Source organism: Eptesicus fuscus, chromosome 3 (genome assembly GCF_027574615.1).
Source record: "Eptesicus fuscus isolate TK198812 chromosome 3, DD_ASM_mEF_20220401, whole genome shotgun sequence".
NCBI lineage: Eukaryota > Metazoa > Chordata > Mammalia > Chiroptera > Vespertilionidae > Eptesicus > Eptesicus fuscus.
This window is the reverse complement of record NC_072475.1, coordinates 25037501-25063608: the sequence shown is the minus strand read 5'-3', so window position 1 is coordinate 25063608 and position 26108 is coordinate 25037501. Positions and strand designations below refer to the sequence as shown.

At 39.9% G+C, this 26108-nt stretch overlaps 1 protein-coding gene across 1 annotated transcript; it reads right to left on the bottom strand.

The window, feature by feature from the left end:
• Nucleotides 1-1076: 1076 nt before the first annotated feature.
• OTOL1 (otolin 1) lies at nt 1077-9514 on the bottom strand. Its single transcript, XM_054711049.1, has 4 exons — nt 9148-9514; nt 6202-6291; nt 2973-3044; nt 1077-1966 (listed from the first exon to the last, which is right to left on the bottom strand). The coding sequence occupies exons 1-4, from the start codon at nt 9512-9514 to the stop codon at nt 1077-1079; spliced, it is 1419 nt and encodes a 472-aa protein (XP_054567024.1).
• Nucleotides 9515-26108: the final 16594 nt, after the last annotated feature.

The window sequence follows — 26108 nt, the reverse complement described above, 5'->3', positions numbered from 1 at the left end:
ATGATGCTTGTCAAAGTCTGTCTGTCTGGCAGAACAAAACCAGAAAGTTCCCCAGTTCCCCATCACCCACTTCCTGAGTTGACTCACCAAGATTAGCAAATCTGCCTAACTACATGCCTTCTTCAACCAATTCCCATTTAGATTCAATAAACTCACTTCTTCAAATATGAGGCTGTTGGATTATTCTATATTCACAGTTATTAAATATTCTCATTGCAAGTAAATTCCCGAATACCCACCTGTTCCAACAGTGTTATCACTGAATAACAGGAATTAATTATGGAGATGATGATCATGAATCCAAAGAATTTATCCAAATGGAATGTTCTTCCATGAAGAAAGGGATCAATAATGATCTACTTTTACTCTTGGGTCTTTGGGGGACATTCAGTTCTTCTAAGCACACTAATTTGATGAATAGCTAGGTCTTTGTTATGACTGAATTTAGCAATTTCTTTATTAACTTTCTTTTTACATTTTACCCAATATATAAGTCCATATAAAACAGGTGTTTTATGAGCAAATCTTTACACTCTGGTTAATTTTAAAGATATTTTAGCTAGTCATTAACATTCTTTCTGTGTATTCTCCCAGAATTAATCTAGTATGGGAAGAGTTCCATTTGGTTGGAAGGCAACCCTCCTAACAGAATTGGAAACTTTTGAGTGATACCTGCCCATCATGATATATCAGCTATTTGCCTTCCATACAGAAAGTAGTTACACACATTTATATGAGATATAGAAGATATTTACAATTTATTAATTATAAATCACATTTATATTTTTGTATACAAATATTAGTTACTTAAATGGCTTGAGAAATGCCATTATAATCAAATGGAAAAAACTATCTACTAAGTGAACAGACATATGCTCGCAAATACAGATAGGTAATTATTTTTTTAAAACATGATGCCTTAAAGTAGCAACAGCAATTGACACTAAGTGACATCATTTTTTCTGTATTATTTTTATAGTCATGAAAAAATAATGAAAGTTATTTTTTCTAAGAGCACTATTCTCTGTTACCTGACTTATTTCACTCACTCCAAACTACAGTGTTCAGACACAAGTTTATGGTGAAATTCCAGGCGTTTCCTCTGGGTACAAAAGGAACCCCGTGAAAATGCTGTCATCCTCAGCGCTGACATACACTCCATTCCAATCTTTGGAAACTTCCAGCCAGACTTGGTCCCCTGCACTTAATCTCAGGATGACGAGGAGAGAGGCCTGGTCTATTTCATGACCATAGAGTGTTTCTCTGGACTTGAACTGCTTCTTATTCCAGGCTACCAGGCTGATCCGAGCGGGTCGGCCACTCACCGTGACGTGGTAGGAAAACACATATGCCCCAGGAATACTACAGTTAAACTTCCCGGTGACAGGGCTGTAATTCCCTTGGTCATTATAGAAAACCTTGTCAAATTTGATAGGGACATTGGGAGGCGGGAAAGGCTTTGATAAAGCAGCACTGAAAGCCGACCGTGGGACTCTGGTCATCTCCCCCTTGGAGCCTTTGAGGCCCCGAGAGCCCTTCTTCCCAATAGATCCTCGGACCCCTTTGCTCCCAAGCTCACCCTTTGGCCCCGCAGGTCCCACCAGACCAGGAGGACCTACAGCTCCCTTTTCTCCTTTAGCCCCTGGGTCACCTCGGGCTCCAGGTAGGCCCTCTGGGCCACTTCTGCCTTCCATCCCAATATCGCCTTTGCTACCTTTTTCTCCTTTCAGCCCCACCTCACCTTTTTCCCCCTTTCCTCCCCTCTCCCCAGAGTTTCCACAGTAGCCCTTCTCCCCCCGGTCCCCTTTCTCTCCCTTGGCCCCAGGCTTTCCATTCAAGCCTGGAGAGCCCACAGCCCCTCGGTCTCCTTTATCTCCTTTGGTAGCATTGACAGACGTGTCCCCCTTGGAGCCTTTTTGTCCTTTCACTCCCGCCAGTCCAGTGTCTCCTTTGGCCCCTTTAGGACCTAGTCCACCTGAAATGAAAAATTAAAATAATGTTTACGGACCACATATGCTATGAACAATATGCTATGATCACAGAGCTCACAAAATAGAAACATATTCTACTACCTGGGACTGGAAACCAGCTCTTCAAATCTTTCACAAAACTCATAACACACACACACACACACACACACACATATATATATATATATATATATATATATATATATATATATATAGAGAGAGAGAGAGAGAGAGAGAGAGAGAGAGAGAGAGACAGGTTTATATATATGTATTTTATTAATTTCAGAGAAGAAGGGAGAGGGAGAGAGAGATAGAAACATCAATGATGAGAGAGAATCATTGATTGGCTGCCTCTTGCCACACCCCATACTGGGGATTGAGCCCGCAACCCAGGCAGGTGCCCTGACCAGGAATCGAACCGTGACCTCCTGGTTCATAGGTTGATGCTCAACCACTGAGCCATGCCAGCTGGGCTGGAAACCTGGCTCTTGCCTCAGTAATGGTTGTGGGAGGAGACCTTGCATGGGGCCACTCACATCAGCACCTGTCTTATAAGGGGAAGAGTTGGTGCTACCGAGAAGTGATAGCTTGTATTTTGACCTCATGTATTTAGTTCTATTTATTTATTTTTTTACTCTTAAGATAATAAAGAGTAGTAAAAATATAGTTGCTCATTTTTCTCATTACAGTTTGCATTTTGGCCCAATCTAAGTATTCTCTTACATCTCCATATTCTCTATCCAAACCCAAACCTTTCAGGCAAAGAAACTAAAACCCAGAAAGATGCAGGAATCTTTTCCCAAAGACAGCTAGAAAGAGGAACAGAGCTCAGATGCCTTTATCTAGTCTCCAAATTCCTAGCTATATACTCACAGTCCAACAGACCAATACACTGAATTATTAGAAGAGGCATAGCTTGGAATACAAACAGGAAGAAAATCAAGGACTATACTTCGCACATGATATAGTTTGTACTCTACAACGGGAATATTTATACTCTACCTGGTTCTCCAGGTTTTCCTGGGTATCCCGGAACGCCACTTGTTCCCTGGTCCCCACGTTCTCCCTTAAGTCCTAAAATGATGCCAAGATTAACTTTCTTCCAATTATATTAGTTCTGATAAAACTAACATCCATTTCACAGCCATCTCACATTCCAATGTTTCCTTTACCAAAATTTGTAAAAGTAAAACAATATGGTTGGGGCAGTGAACACACAATGCAATATACAGATGATGTATTATAGAATTGTACACTGAAACCCACATAATTGTATTAACCAATGTCATCCAAATAAATTCAATAAAAATAATAAATAAATAAAGTAAAACAATATGGGAAAAGGTTATTGGGCATCATTAGCAATATTTTATTCCAATTGATGGTAAATTGTTTAAAGCAGATTTGGGGGTAGTGCCAATCTCTCCAAATAGAACTCAGCTTTTCCAACAGTGTTCCCGCAGCTCTTCAAATCTTTCACAAAACTCATAACATGCAGTCTTTTGTTACAGATGTACATGTTTGTTTCTTTCTTATTATGAATTTTTAATGACAGTTAAAATGTCCTCATCTTCATATTCCCCACAATTCCTGAGAAAGTGTATCATGCAGAGTTTAACACAGAGCACAACATTCTTCATTTGGCTACAATTCATCATAGCAAAACTCATTCATCCCAGCCAAGCATGAGTCATGGTTGAACATCGACCTATGAACCAGGAGGTCACAGTTCAATTCCCTGTCAGGGCACATGCCTGAGTTTCAGGCACAATCCCCAATAGAAGGCACATCAGAGGAAGCCAATCAATGATTCTCTTTCATCATTGATGTTTCTATCTCTCTCTTCCCTCTCCCTTCCTCTCTGAAATCCATAATATGAATATATATTAAAAAAACAAAACCTGTCCAGGAAAAAAAATACTGTCCTTGACATAGAGCATCAAGAAAAGCCAATTTTTTTTTTCAGAAAATTTTTCATATACTCTTTGGACAAATTATAGAACTGTAAGAACTTGTATTTGAAAAAAAAAATTGAATCTGGGTTTTTAGATATTTGCCATATTACCACAAAATGGACTTTTATCCTAGGCCTGGCTGAAGCCCAGTCCTATTAGAGCTGCCATAGGAGACTTATTTTAATTGCAAATGAGAAGAACAACAATAATAGTAAGAATGACAGCTGACTCACTGATCATCTACTTTGTACCAGGTAATGTTCCAAGTTCTTAACATGATTTTGTAATTTAATCTAGCCTTTTAAATTTAATGTTAATTTTTATTTGATATTAATACAGCCTCTCATATAATAGGAGGGCTTATATAACAGCGTATTTCACCATTTAGGACACTTTTCATTTAAGAAAGTTTATAGCACCTCCCTTTAAAAACTGTAGGACAGATATTTTTGTTACCACTTTTATCACAGAAGAAATTGAGATACAAAAAAGTTTAGAAATGTGTACAGAGTCAAACATGAATGCCTATTACATTGGTTGGCATTGATTTACCAATCACATTATTTATATAATACTAACATTTGTTGTTTCATTTTTGTCAGGAAAAAAATATCCCAAGTCAAATTAAAAGTCATGAGAGGAGACTCCCCCAAATTTCACAAGAGCAACTGCAGAAATCTCACCATAAGCCATTCAGCAGAGCTTTCTAAGCATCCAGCTCCTCCATTACCATTCCACATCAAACCTAAAGCGTGGAAATTTACCCTTAGGCCATCAGGAAAGTGTGTCTGCATTTGGAGAGAACCCCACCCTGAATGGATGTGAAGGGCCACTTCTGTTTCCAGTCCTTGTCAATACTCATATACTGAGCCTTATTACAGTTATCCTGGTCCTCAAGTTCACTTAGGGATTCTAACTGCTTACACTGGGTTTACTCAATCAGGGTGTGATGAGCCAGAATGCAGTCATTCGAGCTATTTATTTCTTTTCAACTTTAGCCCTTAACTAAGAGTCTAGACTAAGTCTGGAAGTAAAAGGGAAGTGGAGTTGCCATGCTATCGACTGGCTGAATGAATTTCTACTTTTGATCCTTCATCAAAGCATATTCTTAAGAACCTTATCTTAGGATACCTCCCTGTTTTTTTTCTTCTACTTCCAGAAGTCTAGCTTCCAAAATGCATGAATCACTGGGGAGGTTCATAACTCATCTTTATTTCACAGGGTTTTCTGCTAACATAATTCAGCCACAAAAGGATTAAATGTTTCTGAGAATGAAAATCGCATAACTGACAAGTGTGAAGCAGCTCCCTCTTACCTTAGCCTCTTTTCTGAGTAATTACTTCACTGAACGTTCTACTAGAAATGAGTTAGGCAGTTCCTGAGCCATGTGGAGGGTGATGTATAGATGATATTAGGTCTTACGACATGTGACACTGAGGCTAAAACATTTACCTTGATAGATAGATGGTATTTCTACTGGCTGGCGGTATTCACTGAGGAATTTCTAAATGTCCCAGTGAATCTGTAACCTTCCCTCAATACCTGACGCACTTACAGACCCAAGGATTTCCCAGGAAGGACACCCTCTTTAATGATATCTGTGGAATTATAGAATTTCTGAGCTGGAAAAGATTTATGAAAGCACACTTAACTACAAATCTATTTTGAAAGTAAATAGGGTATAAATAGATATCTAGTCTATTCCCCTCAATTTTCAGATGAGGTAAAGTTATGAGGTCACTGTTATGTGGTTGATTTCTTCCATTTGAATTCAGTTCTCTTCCCACCATTGACACTGCCCCCGATTTGAGTGTGAGCCAAAGGATAGGTCATATTCTCCTTAGCAGGCAGGCTATCCACCTAAATGGAATAGGATTGCCTGCTCCAGTTAGTTCTATCTCGTATGAAATTAATTTGCATCCTGAGAAAGAGTTCACATGACAATATATCAGGAAGGACCCTTCCCCAGAGATGATGCCCCATCACTGGGTCAGCTGGGAAGCCAATGAGAGATAGAAAATTGTGTGTGTGTGTGTGTGTGTGTGAGAGAGAGAGAGAGAGAGAGAGAGAGAGAGAGAGAGAGAGAGGTTACCAGGCAAGTTTAAAATTTCTCAATTGGCTATTTATAAAGTTGACATTTTTGTATCAAATATAACTCGCAATATGCTTAAACAAATCTGACCCCCCTGCAAGAATCTGGTATTTACAAATTGCTGTCCTAAAAATGATGCAGAACATCCCTTGAGTTTTGACATGAAATGAATATAATTACCTACCCTTCTCTCCTTTCTGGCCTTTTGGACCTTGGGGTCCAATGACTCCTGGTGACCCTGGGATCCCCATATCACCAGTCTTTCCCTTAGGACCTAGAAAAGAGAATTTAAAATCATCAAGGTAAAAAAAAAAGAATTCTCTTTCAAAATTCATTAGTTCCGGGGGAAAAAAATCAGTCATCATATTAAGACTAGTGACTACCAGTGTCCTAATGATAAAATCTGGATGAGAATAACTAGTAGAGAGTCCTAAGGAAAATATTTGTGACTCAATTACAATTCTGTACTATCTAAATAGATAAATTGAGCACATTAGTACTTGTCACTGGATTTGCAGCAGAGATCTAATGATTCAGGAAATAGTGCTATATCAAACAACAAGAACAGAATGATTACCTGACTCTTGACCTCACATGGACCACACTTTCAGATTTTGAGTAAAACCACAATACCTAGCACTTTTGGTTTACCTGCTCATTCACTTACCCATTCACTCAGGAACTATTGCTAAGGCTTCCTATAAACCAAGCCACCTCAGTTAGAGGTAAAAATCAGCCCTCAACATTCCAGGAGTCCCTAGAACAAACTGATGGTTATCAGAGGGGGTGGGATGGAGAAATGGGCAAAAGGGAAGGAAATTAAAAAGCACAAACTTCCAGTTATAGTGTAAATTAGGAGGATGTGATGTACAACTAAAAAATATACTCAATGATATCATAACTATGTACAATGACAGATGGTAACTAGACTTCATAAGGTGTTATAAATGTTGAATCACTGTTGAAACTTCATAATATAATATTACATGGCAACTATAATTTTTTTAAAGATTCATACAAAGACTTTTAAAATGTTCCAGCAATCCCTACCCTCATGGAGCTGAGAGTCCATGAAAGATAAACACTAAACAAATAACCACACAAATAAATAAAAATTGCTACCCTGTCATTAGTGATATAAAAAAAAATCAGAGAAGACATCCTTAAGAAGATGGCATAAGCTAAGACCCAATGAACAAGTTAGAATTTGAGTAGGTTTATTTTTGTTTTCAAGTTTCTTTAATGGTGCTCTTATACTAGATTTCTAACTTTTTTTAAAAAGTTGTGTTTTTTTTAAACATTGACAAAGCCAAAATAAACATCTCTCCAGTAATCTCAAAAACAGGAACTTATCAGGCTCAGAGTATTTTATGAGGTAGAAAAAGATTCCTCGATCAGCTAACTGAAAAAGTAAACCCTTATTGAGCACTTATTCTATTCTAGGCACCACACTGAGTCCTCATAGGTATAAACTCATTCAGTTGTCTTGATGACTCTATGTAGTTGGGATTATTTTTATCTCATTTTACTATTTTGGAAACTGAGATTTACAGAAGTAATGAAGTTTCCCCAACGTGATTTCATGATAGCCTCAACATGCTGAGCTCCTAAGCTCTCTGCTCTTTGTAGAACAAGTCAGATGAAGACACATGAGCATCCTGGGCAAACTAATGACTTGGCACACCTTTGGAGTATTTGTCATATGTGTTTACAGGTGGGGCTGAGCTCTGAGAACAACGCAGCTACATCCACCACTGGGTAAAACACAAGACTTGATGTTACAGACCCACAGCGTAGAAGACTGTTTAGCAACCAGCTGTGTTTACTTGGCCATGCCCTTGGGGGGTTGCACTCCCGCGCAGCCTGCCAACCAGATATGATACTAAGAAAAATTCTGGTAAATATAATTTTCTCTGTCTCATTATGTTTCCAATAATGTTTTAGCAACCCTGAACTCTTGATGCCCCGGACCACTGCCCAGCTCCTTTACCCTCTCATTTCAGCTCTACATAAATATTGAGCACATTTCCCGAAAGGTTCCTACAACAGATGAATGAAAAGCCTAATGGGGATGTGTAAGTCCAGATTTCATAACTTTAAATTCTTCAAGCAAGATACAACAAATATTTATATGTAATTTTTTTCAGGGAATAGTGAATTTGCAATTGGCATGTTGATCTCATCTTTACCTTGAGTTCTCCACTACATGACATGTAAAAGCTGAAATACATGACAATAAAACTGAAAGTGTATTCATAATGTATATATGAAAGACATCTGAAATTTTGAAATATGTAATCATGACGTTCAATGGAGAAAATTGCCGGGCAAGAATTCGGTGTTGACTCAGAATTTCAATGAGAAGCAAGCTGAATCCTGGCTTTATTCTCCACCTCACAGGCATTCCATTTCTAATCCTAACTACAAATAGCACTCCCAAATCCCATCAGGCAGCACACCGTGTTGTGAGATAACAGAATTTTCATTTTCCCTTTTACATCGGCATTAATGAAAAGATTGTACTGGTAGTGGGCCTGTGTAACTTGAAGAGCTACACACCTGGGCTGGGGCTGGTAGACCTGATCTCTGCTCTAACCAACATTGCCCAATAGAAGTTTCTACAGTGATGGAAATGTATATCTGTGCTGCCCAACAGGTTAACCATTGGCCGCATGTGGCTAGTCTGAGGAACTGAATTTTTATCTTATTTGATTTTTTTTAATTTATCTTTATTGTTGAAAGTATTACAGATGTCCCCTTTGTTTTTGTTTTTTTCCACTGATCCCCTCCACCCCACACCTGCTCCTCCCAGGCCTTCACCACCCTATTGTCTGTGTCCATGGGCTATGCATATATGCATATACGTTTCCCTGTTAATCACTCCCCACCCACCCATCCACCCCCGCCTTCTTAATTTTAATTTTAATATTTATTAATAGCTACACAGGAGAGTAGTGGCTACCACTTTGGGCTACACAGGACCCATTTTCATTTGTCACAAGTTACACCTAGGCCTATCGCCATTTTCATGACAATGGAGAAAACCCCTGGGGCAATTCCACCTCCAATCCACCTCTTAGCTCTAAGGATGTACAGGAGAGAAATATATTATTCATATATTTTCAAATACCTGGATTTCCAGTCTCTCCGGGTTCTCCTTTCTGCCCAGGTGCAGATGAACAACAATCACAGCAATTCAAAAAGAAATCGGCCGTGTCCAGAGTGAAGTTTTCAAAGGGGAAGAGAGTGGCAGTGCCAAAGGTAGGATCTTGGACGGAGGGGTCAGGGGTTGGTTCTGCCATTTCAGCCACTTCTGTGAAGGGTGTTTCTTCTTCTTCTCCTGGAGGCAGGCCACTGGACAGCTTTAAACCCTTCAGCATCTCTTTTCCCTCGGATTTCTTCGTAAATTTGATATATGGCGTGGTCTTTGCTATTGCATCCATATCAGCAATAGCCAAAATAATTAAAATAGCACAAAGCCAAGACAACATCCACATAATTGAGGCTGGAAGAAAGAAGAAGAATATACTGTATACACATATTACATGAGAAGTCATATAAATTAATGAAAAGTAATATAAATATGTACTTATGTGAGAGAAATCTGTATACATATATGAACCACAAGAATGAGTAGTATGTATAATATTGAATGATATTTTTATGTGTTTTATATGCAAAAGTGTGTTGAATCACAACAGAATATTTTATTTACTTCAAGTATTTCTTGTAAGGAACATTTGGCTTCAATTCTCCTCTCTGGTTGTTTTCCTTGTATTACATGCTCTAAAATATTGTTCTTAGTCATTCAAATGATCTTGCCAAATAGCAAACATGATCTATAACAAATGTAACATGACTTAATAGCTCAGATACCCTGTGGAAAACAAATATGTGTAATTTCCTGACTGACCTCACTCAGATTTATAGAAATCAAATACATTTGTATTAGAGAAAGATGAAAAATATTGAGCTGAATAGTTTATTCCAGCAAACTCATTTATTTCAAGAAAAAATACAATTGAAATAGTCCTTAAATCTAATAGGGATAATGATCCTGTTGTGAGAGAAAAATTTTAGACTCCGTTGTAATAAATGGAAGAAAGCAAGAGAGTGAATAAAAAAAAATCATAAATTTAAATATGCGCTGTGTTCTTAGATTCTTCACATGTCATTTCTTTTTCCAATTCTTTGCTTTATAATTTGAGGAGCTTTTTTTCCTGAAAACTCACATTTGTCTTCGTATTATTTTAATGAAGCAAACAGTGGTTATTCTTATTAGGGCTTTTATCACTGCTCAAAGTGATATAAGGTTCCCAATGAAGTAAAATTTTGATAGTTCATAATATTTCATTCCCCAGCAACTCCTAACATTCCAGTGGCTGCTAATAAGAGGTCCAGGGAGAAAAAAATGAATGTGTTGTGTGTGTGTGTTTTTTTAATTGGAAAAGGAAGTAGTGGTTAGAATAAGTAGTAAAAAAGTAAAGAGAATGGAAATAAAAATAGTAATAACACCTACTACTTGTATAGAGCCCCTACTATGAGTATAGTCCAATCAGTTTTCAACATAGCTCTGCCAGGTAGATGACACATTATAATTCTCCTTCACGGAGGAGGAAAGTGGCACCAAGAGGTTACAGACCTTGTTCAAGATCACACAACCAGGAAGTTACAAATTCAGAACTTAAATCCAGGTCTTTTTTATTCCAAAGCCTCAACCCTTTCCCATAAATCATGTGGCATTTATAAGGGTGAAATTAAAAAACAATAAATCCAAGGGTAGGATCAGTTGAAGAGCTCTGGAGAAGACCCATATAAATCAGAACAGATGAGAAAGGACAAAGGTAGAATACGGCATTTCTAAAATCATACAAAAAATCCCAAAATGCTAACTTTTCTTCAACCAATCTTTACTGAATATTAACAATGCCACAAGCACTGGGAAATTATCTGTGGTCTCTGTCAGGGAGTTTACAAGCTAGTAGGAAAGAAGATAAACAACAAAAGCAAAGAAGGAAGTATGAAGGGCAGATGATCACATTGCATCCCTCCAAATACAGACCCTGCACCCTCACTGTCCTCACCCTGGCAAGGAAACATGGTTATTATGCATCAGCCAGCCAAACTGAGCCCCAACAAAAACCAAACAACAGAAATATTCTGTTTCAGTATAAAATAATTACCTAGTTAACTTTCATTAGCTCACACAATTGTATTCAATGAAACATTCATTTGTTCAACAAACATTTATCTGAGCATCTAAGAAATGCCAGGTCCTGTACTGGGTCATAGAATATAAAGAAAAGTATAACCCGGCCCAATCTCTAAGGATCTTATCTGCAGTAACCATCAAAATAAAGCAAATATCCAATATGCAAACTACCCAAAGTGAAATATTGGTAACTTTTAACTCCTCACCACTTAGCTGTAAGAATTCGAGTTTACAAAACGCCGAGTCTTAATGCTCTATGACATTGCTTTTGTTCTTTTAAACAAATGAGGTCATGCAAAAGCATATCTGTGTTATTAGTCTATGCATGCAAAGTATTTTTTATCCAAAAAATACGTTGTGATAGGCTCTTGGTAAACCAGTCCTAAGGTGGCAAATAAGAGTTAGACTTTGGGACAGGAAGAGAAAGGAAACTAACATAGAGAACACAGCAGGCATCGTGCAAGTATTATAATGCAATTATGTCACACATGAACTATGCAAAGTAAGATTTACTTTGCCCATATAATGGATTATAAAATTGAGGCACGGATGGATTAAGTAGCTTGCACAAGATCACAGAGTTAGTAAGCAGTGGAGCTGGGATTAAAACCTAGGTCCCTTTAACTCTAAAGTCAGCCCATGCACATCCCACATGCTGCCTGGGGATTCAGGAGTGATAAGAGATGCTGAAGAATGAACTGAGTTGGATACGTCATGGAGCTCAATTCTAGACCCTTTGATGGGAGGAAGTGGTTTCCACAGATAGGAAGCAAGAGTGTAAAAATGGCAGACATGAATAAGAGGAGAGATGAGAAGTCTGGTTCTGACTTTATTTTGCCAGTAGAACATACAGACATAGTTATAGAGGGAACACGGCACATCCGACAGGAGAGTGGAGGGCTACAGAAAGGAATAAACAGAACTAACCAATATTAGGAAACTGTTCAGCATCACTATTGGGGGTGTGCTTTGTCCTCGTACATGTTTTCCTTGCACTGTGGCTTCCTGCGTCCCAGTTTAAGTAAAGATGTTAAAGGATAATGTAGTCAGTACTTTAAGACCATGAAGGGGCTCCCCAAGAATTTGGAGATGAAGAAAGCATGAAGCCCTTTGAAAAACAGTGGAGCAAATCTTGATAGCAACCTGACTGGACAGTGCATATATATCATTAATTTTTAATTGAAAACATGTTTCATGTTTGTGTAAAAACATAGACAAAAATTCCATGACTCAAGCAAGTAAGGACTTCTGACCAAATTTTAAGTCGCTAAAACAATAAAACATAACTCCAATATTAAGTCTGAAGTTTAATGCAGGTATAAATCTTAACAGAGGTGTTAGAAGCAAAGAACTAAAAGGAAGTTTAGGTCCATAATCAACCTAAATGCAGTAAGCCCTTTTAGTCATCCTGAAGGTTGCCTTTACTGTAAGCATTTAAAGAACAGAAAGTTAGATCTCTTTTTTGGGGGGGGAGGGGGGTTCCATGTTACTAGCATAATATTTGCAAATAATATATCCCATAAACCCATAAAGGTTTACTGAACTAAAATGAAGTAAATTATTGCATTATTGTCTCCAATTTTCCACTCCTACCTGTACTCACATTCTTTGATAGATGGATTTTGCACAGTCTCCCACAAAAGAAATGAGGTCTATACTCCAATCCCTTGACTTGGAGTTCAGCTATGTGACTTTGGCCAATAGAAAGAGATGAAAATGACAGGGTGCCATTTCCAAGCCTAGCTCTCAACTTGCTCTCTGGGACTTTGGCCACTGCCATGAGAAGGACACATGTGGCCAAGCTTACTGGTCCAAAGGAAGATAAGAGACACGTGGAGCAGAACTGTCCCACGTAAGCTATCCTGCTAAACACAATCTAGATGAAAGTTCCCAACTGATCCACAAACACATGAGCAAGCCTAGGTCAGACCAGCTGAGGCCAATCTAGACCAAACAACCCTCACCTATCCCACAGACACTTTCCAGTTATCTATTGCTATGTAACGAAGTACCACAAACTCAGTGACTTAAAAATACCCATTTGCTAGCCGGTGTAGCTCAGGGGTTGAGCATCGACCCATGAACCAAGAGGTCACTAGTTTGATTCCTGGTCAGAGCACATACCCAGATTGTGAGCTCGATCCCAAGTAGGAGGCAGCCAATCGATGTTTCTCTCTCATCGTTGTTTCTCTCTCTCTATCTCTCTCCCTTCCTCTCTCTCTAAAAAATCAATAAAAACATATTTTTAAAAATAATAATAACCATTTCATTACAGCTCATGGTTTCATGGGTCAGGAGTCTGCTCCTGGGTCAGTTAGGTTATTTTGCTGCTCCATGAGGCATCAACTAGGGTCACTCAGTAGTATTCAGCTGGTGCAGTGGTCAGCAAACTGCGGCTCGCGAGCCACATGCGGCTCTTTGGCCCCTTGAGTGTGGCTCTTCCACAAAATACCACGTGCGGGCGCTCATGTACAGTGTGGTTGAAACTTCGTGGCCCATGCGCAGAAGTCAGTTTTCGGCTCTCAAAAGAAATTTCAATCGTTGTACTGTTGATATTTGGCTCTGTTGACTAATGAGTTTGCCGACCACCGAGCTGGTGCATGGGCTAGTCTGAGAGGCTTAACTACAGATCCACTGCCTTGAAAGAAATGGAAAATCCTGGGCTCATCAATCTCAAAGTCTCTCTAGCACGCCAGTCTCAAGATAGTCAAATTTCCTCGACCATGCCTCAGGACTCCCAAAGACAGTGTTGCAAGAACGTGGAAGCTGCCGATCTGTTTAGGCTGTACCTGAGAACTGGCACAGTAACACTTCTATTGAATTCTATTGGTCACGGCATCATAGAGGCCAGCCTGACTCCAAGGAAAGGCACATACCAGTAGACTCCACTTTTCAAGGGGAGGTGTGACAATCTCTGGCCTTCTTGGATCTACCACAGACACTCAGGCTAGAAGTTGTAAGCCATGGTGTTACGCGAGGTTAGGCAGCAAAAGCTAACTGATACCAATGGTTGCAGCCTCCAGCTTAACACTATATTTGCCACATTGAGACAAAACTGACCAAGCAGCCTCCAGGCTACACCTTCTTGTCTTCACCCAGCAGCAAACATCCTGTGTGCTCTTGCCCGCCACCCACCTCAGTCTGCCTCCATAGTTCTAAAAGTCCCACCCATTGAAAGTCCTGAAGCAGAAGCTGGACCACCCCTTGTTGAGATGGTATTAGAAAGGATCTTGAGTATTCTTCAACCTTGAATGTCCCTTCTAACCTTCAGATTCTATAATGTGGTTTCATAACAGCAGACACTTTATCAATATATAAAAATTAGCTCATACCATAAAATTCCATTCTAAATGTAGTCTCTTCTCTCATTAATATAATATCCCATTTGGGGGGATTTTTTTTTTTTTTAAGATTTGTTAGGGTTTTTCCCCCGATAGAAGTGAGGTATTTCCACCAACTTAATAATGTACATTTGTACATTTGTAAGATGACTGGAAAGTTTTATGTTGAGGCTAGGGCCATGGATTATAAAGAAATTTAATAACCGACTATCAAGTAGCATCCTGTGTAATAAAAGGGTAATATGCAAGTAGATCGAATGGCAGAACAACCAAACAACCAATCAAAGCATAATATGTTAATGATATGCAAAGGCTGCTCAACCACTCTCTATGATGTGCACTGACCACCAGGGGGCAGACAGTCAGCTGGTCAACCAGGGGGCAGATGCTCCTACCAGTAGGTTAGCTTGCTGTTGGGGTCTGGCCGATCAGGATTGAGTGAGATGGGCCGGACATGCCCTGGAGCCCTCCCACAGTCCCTCCCGCAGTCCCTCCCCTGCTGGCCAACCTCCCATGTCCTGCACCAGTGGGGTCCTTCAGCCTGGCCTGCACCCTCTCACAATCTGGGACCCCTTGGGGGATATCAGAAAGCCAGTTTCATCCCAATCCTGCAGGGGCGCCAGACACAGGGCTCATGGCTGGCGAGTGCTGCGACAGCAGCGTGAGCCTCTCCTGATAGGGACTGATTGGACGCGAGCCCGTGGCAGGCACAGTGGGGCCAGGATGAGTGGGAGCGGCAAGTAGGAGCTGCAGGCGGCATTGGACTGCAGGTTTCGGCCCTATCCCTACAGGCCACCCAGAGGGACCCCACCTGTGCACGAATTCATGCACCAGGCCTCTAGTATAGTATAAGACCTAAAAGCCACTGTCTTTATAGGCAATCAGTCCTGATTACAAAGTTCATATCTTCTACTTAGTAGTTGTTTAATTTGGAGTAAGTTACTGTAACTCTGTGAGTCTCGGTTTCTTATTTCTGAAATGGAGATAATAATAGTAGCTTCATTTTGTGCGGTTGTGAAACTTAATGAGATAATGCATGAAAAGCTCTTAACATGGTGCCCTTAGTAACTGTTGGCTATTATTTTTAGTGAGGATTAGATTGAATGAAGTTAACTAGCCAGAAATCCTATTTTAAAGCAGTGACAAATATTTCCTAGTCTCATATTATGCCAGATTGGTCCCATTCCCACCCTTTTTTATGTACTGCCCTATATCTCAGGGTCTCAAAGCCTAAGAACTACTTTCCCAGAATCTCTTGCCATCTGGGTTCCAGTTTAGTTCCTGCCAGTGAGAGACACTGCATGGGGTGTGGAAGATAGAAGGAAAGCAGAAGTCATCACTGCTGACAGCGAGAGAGAAGGCATGGATTTTGGCGGAATTGAAGCTGTGTCCTCTGGCACGCCAACATGGTCGCCAGCCTTGGTTCTGTAGGGGGTTGTGACCGTTGGCAAGAGTGTCCTGCAGTTCCTATCCTGGGCATCAATAGCAAAGTCCTGATTCTCTGAAGGCCAGAGGCAAACCTCACAGCAGTGGCAAGCCTCCCCGCTTGTGCTTCTTCCCCCTTCAATGACTGTATAAGCACCTAATTACCTGTGTTAAACCCCTTTACGCAAGGCACACCTACCATGGCCCCAGACTGAATCCTGTTATGTTCTTCTTTACTTTTACCTCCACTTTTATTATAAACTTTCAGCCTGCCATATCATGTCTTAAATCCATCCAATTCTACATTTTCATGTTTACTAAGCCAATTACTTCTCAATCATCCACAACATCTTAATCAATTAAAACTAGATGGATACAATTATGTCCCCAAAATTTTGTCAAAATATCCTCCCACAATTTTCTGAGCCTGCAAATATATCGTCCATACCAGTGTTATATTCCAGTGCATTCTTGAATTCTGGTTCCTGTAAAAACATTTTGAAATATGTTTTTATTGATTTCAGAGATGAAGGGAGAGGGAGAAAGAGATAGAAACATCAATGATGAGAGAGAATCATTGATCAGCTGCCTCCTGCATGCCCCACACTGGGGATCGAGCCCACAACCTGGGCATGTGCCCTGACCAGGAATCAAACTATGACCTCCTGGTTCATAGGTCAACGCTCAACCACAGAGCCACTCCAGCTGGGCTATTTTTTTAAATTATATATAAAAATGTAATTTTAGTTACATGGATATGCTGTTGGGCTGCAACAGTGAGGACCTTTTTTGACCTTGTGTACAGCATTCTTCCTCTCTGACTTAATTATACAGAATTACAAGATGAACTTTTACATATATAGAATTCCTTTCTTATGTGAATAGTTACTTTTAATTTTTCACATTTCATCATGACCAGTATTTCATGCTATAGTCTTTGCTCATACCCATGTTTCAAATTAATTCATTTTTTTCTTTCTTTCAGCCAACAAATGTTTATTAGACACCTACTCTGTGTCAGACATCATATTATTTGCAGGAGTTATAGAACAAAATATCTGCTCTCATGTCAGTGGGAGTAACAAATATCAGATGATAAAAAAATCACTATGTTAGACTGTAATAAGTGCAATGGAGGAAATAAATAGGGATTTGATAGAGAGTGACAAGGAAAGATTGTTCAGACAGGAGGCTAGGGAAAGCCTGAGGAAACAGCATCCGAAGCAGCCAGTCTAGGAAGAGCTTTCCACACAGCGGGAACCGGATGTGCCTTTTCACAACAGAGAGAGGAAGGTGAGGAGGCCCTGGATGCATGGAGTGAGACAGAGAGGGACTGGCATGGGCACCCAGGACACACCATGTAGGGTGCTGTAGACCCTCATAAGGATCTGGGGTTTATTCTACAAGCTGTAAGAAGTCACTAAAAGTTGAAGCAGGGGGAGAGACCCCTAAGCAACAGATGGAAAACGGATGCATTGGGACAAAACAATAAGCAAGAAGAGCGAGGGGAGCTGCTGGAGTCCAGGCAGTAAGAGAGGGGGCCTACAACAGCTTGTTGACATCATTTCACACATTAAAAGATCAACCCCTTCTGGAAAATAAGCATGACTGTACTTAATTTCTACCTACATCTTCAACTTAGTTAAATTAGGATTTAACTTTATATTTTGACTATAGGAGGTTTCTTAGAATTGTGGTTCTAATATATACCATTTTGAGAAAATGAGAATTAGAAGAAAAAGTATGAGTCTATGTGTGAGAAAATTCCTAAACACTACCTATATATATAAAAGGCTAAGCGACCATTTGACCACCTGACCGGTAGCTATGACATGCACTGACCACCAGGGGGCAGACGCTCAATGCAGGAGCTGCCATGACATACACTGACAATTTAAAAATAAATGGCACCACGGACCTGGCGCCAACAAACCAACAATCAGCTTCCCCCAAGTAGGACACAGGCCCCGCCACCACCCTGGAGCAACACCCCACCAAATCGCAGCCAATGCTGCCAAGACCCCATGGCGCAAAATGTGGCCCACAGCCCAGCCCAGCCCAAAAATGGCATGGGGTAATGACATCACATAGCAATGCCCGGCTTCCTCTTCCTAGAGACTAGCATCCTTGGAGTTTCTTTATAGCCAGGTACAAACATTTTACAGTTTAACCAAATGTTTGTCAAGCATTTTTCCATGCCTCATCGGAAGTCCTGGAGTAGGCAGATAGGAGACTCAGTAAACTCCTATTTTTATTAGGTGGACATGAATAGCAATATTAAAATATTTCTTCTAATTAATTTGCTTTCAATGTGCACAAAGCTGTGCACCAGGACACTAGTGATTAATTATTTTTCTTTAGAAATACAGGGTGAGGTTTGGTTATTGGTCAAGATTTTAGCTTAAACTACACAATGAATCAGCGATAATTTGGCACTAGACAAGTCAACCTAGACATAGAAGCATTTGCATAGAAATGGTGCTTCTTAAATTTTGTCTCCCTACAACCAAAGTAATTAATTTCTAGCTTCTCAGAGTGGATTTTAGGAGTAAAGTGAGAATTTAGGCCGAACTGCTGATATAACAGCTTGATGAGATGAACCTGGTTGGTCTGCTGGGCTTCCCCTGTATTGAGGTATGGAACATAAAGAGTTATAAGAGACCAGAGTCCCAGTCAAGAAGTGGGATGACTTCAGGGCTTGTTCTGAGGATGTTGGCAGCGCCCCAGGACTTTCCCATTTAAATAAGTAAACAAGAGAGGAGCTGAGAGTTAGGAGGAGCAGCCAAGAGGGATTATTAACATCACATCCATTTCAGACATGTTTACACTAAGGAAGAGGGCCCACAACAAGAGCATGTTATATCAGGATGTCAGGAAGAAAAAACAAAAAACAAAAAACAAAAAACAGGGAGGGACAGTTTTGCTGCCACTGCTTCCTTCTCCTTCCATGAGAGCTGCATCCACCAAACAATCCTCTTCCTATTTAGGAGCCTGGTATTGAGCTCTCAATGCGATGTAACCACAAGGGTGAATTGCTAGAATTTCTAATCAGCTGTTTTCTCCTGACCCATTTTATACAGCAAACTCAGACAAGCCTTCTAGAGCTCAGATTTTTCAGTTCATTCACAAGTATAATACCATCAAAAGGAGGAGAAACTCTGTAATACAGATTTCCATTTCCCACTTCATTTGTTAAGTGCAATTCTAGAGTGATTGTAATCAGCTCTGTAAAGCTTTGCTCATCCCTCTTTGTGGACAGATGCACCCAAAGCATCATCACTTCCATTATCCAGTAGGAGGCTAGTCTCCCAGTGTCACAATAAGTGAAGCCATTATAATGTTATTAAGCACAATGAATATAACATTACATTCTCCCAAGTTAAATGCTTCTTGTATTTAACAAGTGTACAGTAAAATAAAAACATAGTCTCAGCATATCTGTATATATAAAAGGCTAAGCAACCGTCCGACCATCCAACTGGTAGCTATGATGTGCACTGACCACCAGGGGGCAGATGCTCAACACAGAAGCTGCTGAGCTGCAGTGACTTGGCAGTGGCGGTTCTCAGATGATGCACCCCAGAACCAGAGAGGAGGGAGCCCAATTCTGGGGTCCGTCACCTGAAAACCGCCCTCTCACAATCCAGGACCCCTCAGGGGATGTGAGAGAGACAGTTTCAACCCAATCCCCAAAGGCCAGGCCAAGGGACCCCACCTGCCAGAGGGACCTCGTTCACTCTGCAGACGCCCTTCAAGCTGTGGTCCCGCCCCAGGTGCAGTCAGCTGGGGAGGGACTGCAGGAGGTTGGCTCCAGGGCATGTCCAGTCTGTCTCGCCCAGTCCCACCCTGCCAGCCACCTTATAATTAATTTCCTTTCAATGTGCATGAATCCATGCACCAGGGCACTAGTTTTAGATAAAAGGGATTGGCTTTGATTAATAGTCTAACACCATAAAAAACAAAGTCTGGGCACAAATGTGGTACAGTAGGTCCTCGAGTTATGCCGGAGATTCGTTCCTATAGCGTGATGGAATGCAATTTTCGCCGTAAGTTGGAACCCACCTACATAAGCATCTACATCACTCACATAGAGCACATACACAGCAGTAATGAAGTGAAACAGTAAAAAAATTTTAAAAGGAAGATAACAAGTCCTGACCTTTACTTGTGGTAAATAAATAATAAAAAAAAACCATAAAGCACATACGTACATACGTCAAAATGACGGAACTTTTTTTTTATATAAATAAATGGGAGATGGCAACACAACCACAAAACAATGTAACGTCAAGTCCAACATAACCCGAAGACTGTCTGTACTTTTCTTTCCCTCTATGCATGCCACCACTTTTTCAGTTACTTGTCCTCTCCTCCCACGTGGTCTTAAATCAAAGTAGTCTGACAGACAGAAAGCAGGATGATTCAAGTGGCAGGTGAGGCCCAGGGCCCGAACTGGGTGTGGAGAAAAAACTGCACTCAGGGGAGCAGGGAGCAATCACACTAGGGCAGGATGAAGTAATAACTCAGGTGACTGGTTGGTGAAAAAGTGGATGAGTGAACAGGTAAAAGTGTACATTAAATTTAGGCATGAGAAGTAAAGCTGTCATTATTTGCAGATGACATGATACTGTACATAGAAAACCCTAAAGACTCCATCAAAAAACTACTAGATTTAATAAATGAATTTGGCAATGTAGCAGGATACAAAATTAACACCCAGAAATCTATGGCTTTTTTATACCCAATAATGAACTCACAGAAAGAGAAACAACAACAACAACAAAAACAATCCCATTTACCATTGCACAATAAATAAATAAATAAATAAATAAAAAATAAATAAATAAATAAGAACCTAGGAATAAACTTAACTAAGGAGGTAAAAGACCTGTACTCAGAAAACTACAGGACATTGAAAATAGAGATAGAGGAATACATAAACAAATGGAAGAATATATCGTGTTCATGGATTGATAGAATCAACATCATTAAAATGTTCATACTACCCAAAGCGATCTATAGATTAAATGCAATCCCCATTAAGATACCAATGGCATATTTCACAGACCTAGAACAAACTCTCCAAAAATTCATATGGAATAAAAAAAGACCCCAAATAGCCGCAGCAATCCTGAGAAAGAACAAAGTTGGAGGGATCACCATACCAGATATCAAGCTATATTACAAAACCACTGTTCTCAAAACTGCCTGGTACTGGCACAAGAACAGACATATAGATCAATGGAACAGAAGAGAGAACCCAGAAATCGACCCAAGCCATTGTGCTCAATTAGTATTTGACAAAGGAGGCAAGAGCATACAATGGAGTCAAGACAAGTCTCTTCAATAAATGGTGTTGGGAAAATTGGTCAGATACATGCAAAAAAAAATGAAACTAGACCACCAACTTACACCATACACAAAAATAAACTCAAAATGGATAAAGAACTTAAACGTAAGACGGGAAACCATAAAAATCTTAGAATAATCCATAGGCAGCAAAATATCAGACATATGTCATAGTAATATCTTTACCAATACAACTCCTAGGGCAATGGAAATTAAGGAGAAAATAAACAAATGGGACTACATCAAAATAAAAAGCTTCTGCACAGCAAAAGAAACCATCAAGAAAGCCCACTGCATGGGAGAACATATTTGCCAATGTTATCTCCGATAAGGGCCTAATCTCCAACATTTATAGAGAACTCATACATCTTAACAAAAAGAAGATAAACAATCCAATCAAAAAAATGGGCAAAGGACTTAAATAGACACCTTTCAAAAGTGGACATACAGAAGGCCAAGAGACATATGAAAACATGCTCAAAGTCACTAATCATCCGAGAGCTTCAAATCAAAACGACAATGAGGTACCATCTCACACCTGTCAGAATGGCTATCATCAACAAATCAACAAACGACAAGTGCTGGAGAGGATGCGGAGAAAAAGGAACCCTCTTGCACTGCTGGTGGGAATGCAGACTGGTGCAGCCACTGTGGAAAACAGTATGGAGTTTCCTCAAAAAATTAAAAATGGAACTCCCATTTGACCCAGTAATCCCACTTCTAGGACTATATCCCAAGAAACCAGAAACACCAATCAGAAAGGACATATGCACCCCTATGTTCATAGCAGCACAATTTACAATAGCTAAGATTTGGAAACAACCTAAGTGCCCATCAGCAGATGAGTGGATTAAAAAGCTGTGGTACATCTACACAATGGAATACTACGCTGCTCTAAGAAAGAAAGAAGTCTTACCATTCACAACAGCATGGATGGAACTAGAGAGCATTATGCTAAGCAAAACAAGCCAGTCAGAGAAAGATAAATATCACATGATCTCACTCATTTGTGGAATATAATGAACAACATAAACTGATGAACAAAAATAGATACAGAGACAGAGAAACATCGAACAGACTGTCAAACTTCAGTGGGAAGGTGGGGGGTGGGGGGAAGCAAGAGATCAACCAAAGGACTTGTATGCATGCATATAAGCATAACCCATGGACACAGACAACAGGAGGTGAGGGCATGTCCTGGGGGGTTGGGGTGGCTGAGGGGAGGTCAATGGGGGGAAAAGGAAACATATGTAATACTATATGTAATACTTTAAACAATAAAAAAAAAAAATTAGGCATGAAGCTCAGCCATTGTGACTCAGTGAACCAGGAAGTTCGATTCCCAGTCAGGGCACATGCCCAGGCTGTGGGCTCTATCCCCAATAGGGAGCATGCAAGAGGCAGCTGATAGATGATTCTGTCTCAACATTTATGTTTCTAACTCTCTCTCCCTCTCCCTTCCCCTCTCTGAAATTAATAAAAGCATATAAAAAATTTAGGCATGAAAATAAACTCTGGCTCAATATCACCAAAACCCAAAAGAAACCGTTAAGGATGGGATTAGGCAAAGACAAGAACAAAACTGTTACTACAGGATGATTACCGTTCTATTTCATCTTTTCTTATTTCCCACACAGGGATTCTGAGTATGGCTGCTGTAGGGTTTTCTGATTTTAGGGACAGAGAGAAAGGAGGTGGGAAGAGCCACTGTATAAATGGGCAGGAATGCAGCTGGACAATGAGTCTGCGGTCAATTTTGCAGGCTTGATATATCCCACTAATTGTAAAAATGGAGTGGGGAACTGCGTGTGAGGGGTTGGGGAGATGAGGTATGTGTGAATTCTCTGTGCTTTCTGTTCAATTTTTCTGTACAACTAAAACTGTCCTAAAAAATGAAGTCCCTTCATTTAAAAAAAAGAGAGACAAAGCAATGGGGTCCCAACATGATTGATTTGTTCATTTATTTTGCTAATTAGTTGGTCCTGATAGAAGTTAATAATCTATCAAAGTTGTTGCTGAAAAACTGAATTTAAAGTTTACATAGGCCCATAATACAGTTTTGTTAAATTGGGCGTGTTAACAAAAATCTAAGATGGAGCCAAACTGGGTTTCCTGTTAGAAACTTTCAGAGATTTCACTGAGACTTTTCTACTTCGTTGGCATAAGTTATGTATACACCCATTAAAATGAGTATAGCCCAACCTAAGCAAACTGCTTCACCTATTTGGCGACCAAACAGAATGTGTACTGTGGAGTGTTCCTGGCAGGGAATTATTGTGGAAAAGGAGTAAAAGCGAGCTCACTCCTGTTCTGTCAGGTTTATCCAGAGGTTCCTGCAAGGGAGGTTCCAGGGAAGCTCCAGGATCCAGAATCTAACCGATCAGAGGTTTTTGAAAGAAAAAGAGTCTGTCTTAGAAGCAAAAGGCGTTTCTCAGAGAACTTGAAAGATGGAATTTTCATTACCAGCAGCTTACCTTTCGTCGATAGCCTTGCTTCTCAATGCTGCAAGACCTGAGCTGATCCTTCTATCAGCTTACTCACATGCTCATCTGGAGGGAAATCAAATATGAATCAAAACCACTAAAGACATGGCAAGAAATAAATGCTTTATTATAAACATGTTTTAGTCTATCCAGTAAGACTAAATTATTATTAAAAGTCGTTCCAATTAAAAAGGAGACTTATGTAATACTTTAAACAATAAAGAATTTAAATTTTAAAAAAATGTCTTTCTAATTAACAAACTGCCATTTGTCTTTTTTATTTATTTATTTCAGAGAGGAAGGGAGAGGGAGGAAGAGAGAGATAGAAACATCAATGATGAGAGAGAATCATTGATCAATTGATCAGCTGCCTCCTGCACACCCCGCACTGGGGATCAAGCCTGCAACCCAGGCATGTGCTCTGACTGGGAATGGAATCGTGACCTCCTGGTTCACAGGTCGATGCTCAACCACTGAGCCACACTGGCTGGGCTGTCATTTGTCTTTCAATTCTTCAATGTTTAAAATCTCCCTTTTCTCTTTGTTTCCTATGCAGACTTCCAAACTTGTTGCCCTGCTCTGAATGCCTTAGAAACAAACATTAGGAAAAACAGAAGTCTGAGGATGTCAGTAGGTATTGCATCTACCCCCAAAGATATCAGTCCCTATCCTGCCCATTGGAATCTGAACTGGTTTTCAGAGCTGTTTCTCATCTTAGATCAAGGTTAGAGCAGGCCCCATAGAAACAGTTTAATCAGAAGTTGCCAAGAAATCAACCTAAGCCTATAGGTATTGGAGTTGATTCTTACTCTTTCTCCAGTTCCCAAAAAGTTCTTGAAAACCCTTAATTACTCCTCGCCATTCATAAGACCATTGTCACCAACCTGTATCATCATCCAGAAATGGTGGGAAACATGGAAGGTTACAGGCCACAGTGCATTTTGGGGGTTGTGATGATATACTTTGCTCTAAGTCCATAATTTGGCATTAAGCTCCAAGACTTCATCACGGATCTGGATTCTGTTAACTCCATGAAAGGGAGCCTGAGCCTGTGTCACTAAGACCTGGGCTGAGTCACTTTACCACCAGGGCTCAGTCCTTCTATGAAAAACAATGAATGGGACTAGCCGAGCCAGTGATAAACCCTTTTCTAATTCTGAAGTATTAAAACTCTTTTCCCAACAAATCCTGGCTAATCATAGCATTCCAGAATGAAGTGTTGGTACATCCTCATTCTGTCACCATGCCCGGGGCCTGTTCTAGTACTTTAGAATCAGGTCATGGAAAGCTCTGCCAGAGGCAGTGGCTCTGGAAGGTCCTTTAGAGGTCAAGGGCTCTCCTAGAGAGAGCTGAAAAGCCCAGAAAAACAGGTGTCCCTGATAAGCATCAGGTTTGGTACCTGCCCAGAGAAGGAACAGAAGGGAGTCTGTCCCTGAAAAAGCTATCAAGAGGTTAATGCTTCACTTGAAAACCAGCAGTCACTTCCTCTTTCAGGACAGTCTTGCTATTTAATACCCCAAAAGACCAAGGACAAAGAATGGCATTGTATAAGCACTGTAACTCAAGCAATTAGCCAGGTAATGGTCTGTGGGGTTCATTATAGCAGAATGTCAATTAAAACACTTGGAAGGAGATTATGCAAAGCCCTTAGATTTCAAATCTTATAAACTCCCAGTAAGACTAAATTATAGTAAATGTCATATAACTACAGTAGGTATCACATAAATGAAAATAAAGTTTCTTTTCTAATATGGACTCTTGCTTAATATCTCATCAATCCCAGAAATTGAAAAGAGCAGCCAACTATCTCCTCTTCATTCAACAATGAAGAAAATGGGATAAAGGAACTTATGTTTTAATTGAATATCTTCTTTCCTACCTCTAGCCTAATGAAGTAATATTTTGTGTATCTCTAGTTAATTGTTTTCTAAAGATTAAATAATATAGCTATTAGTTTCATTTTGGATTTCTACCAATAGACGTAAGGAGGGAGAAGAGAAATGGATAAAATGTGAATTTCAGAAGGAACTTATTTCTTAGAAAGATCTTTAGACGAGAGTTCTTCTGTTTAATGGCTTCATTCTCACAGAAGCATAGCATTTCCTTTTTTTGTTCCATGCAGATGAGTTATTAGAAAAATTGACTTCTTAAAAATAGAAAATAAATGAAAGACTTCTTTATGAAAATTCAAAAATGCAAATATCGTTTAGCATCCAAATAGATGGCCACAATGATTTGCCCTGAACACTGGCAGAAAGAGCATAAAATATAATAATTAGTT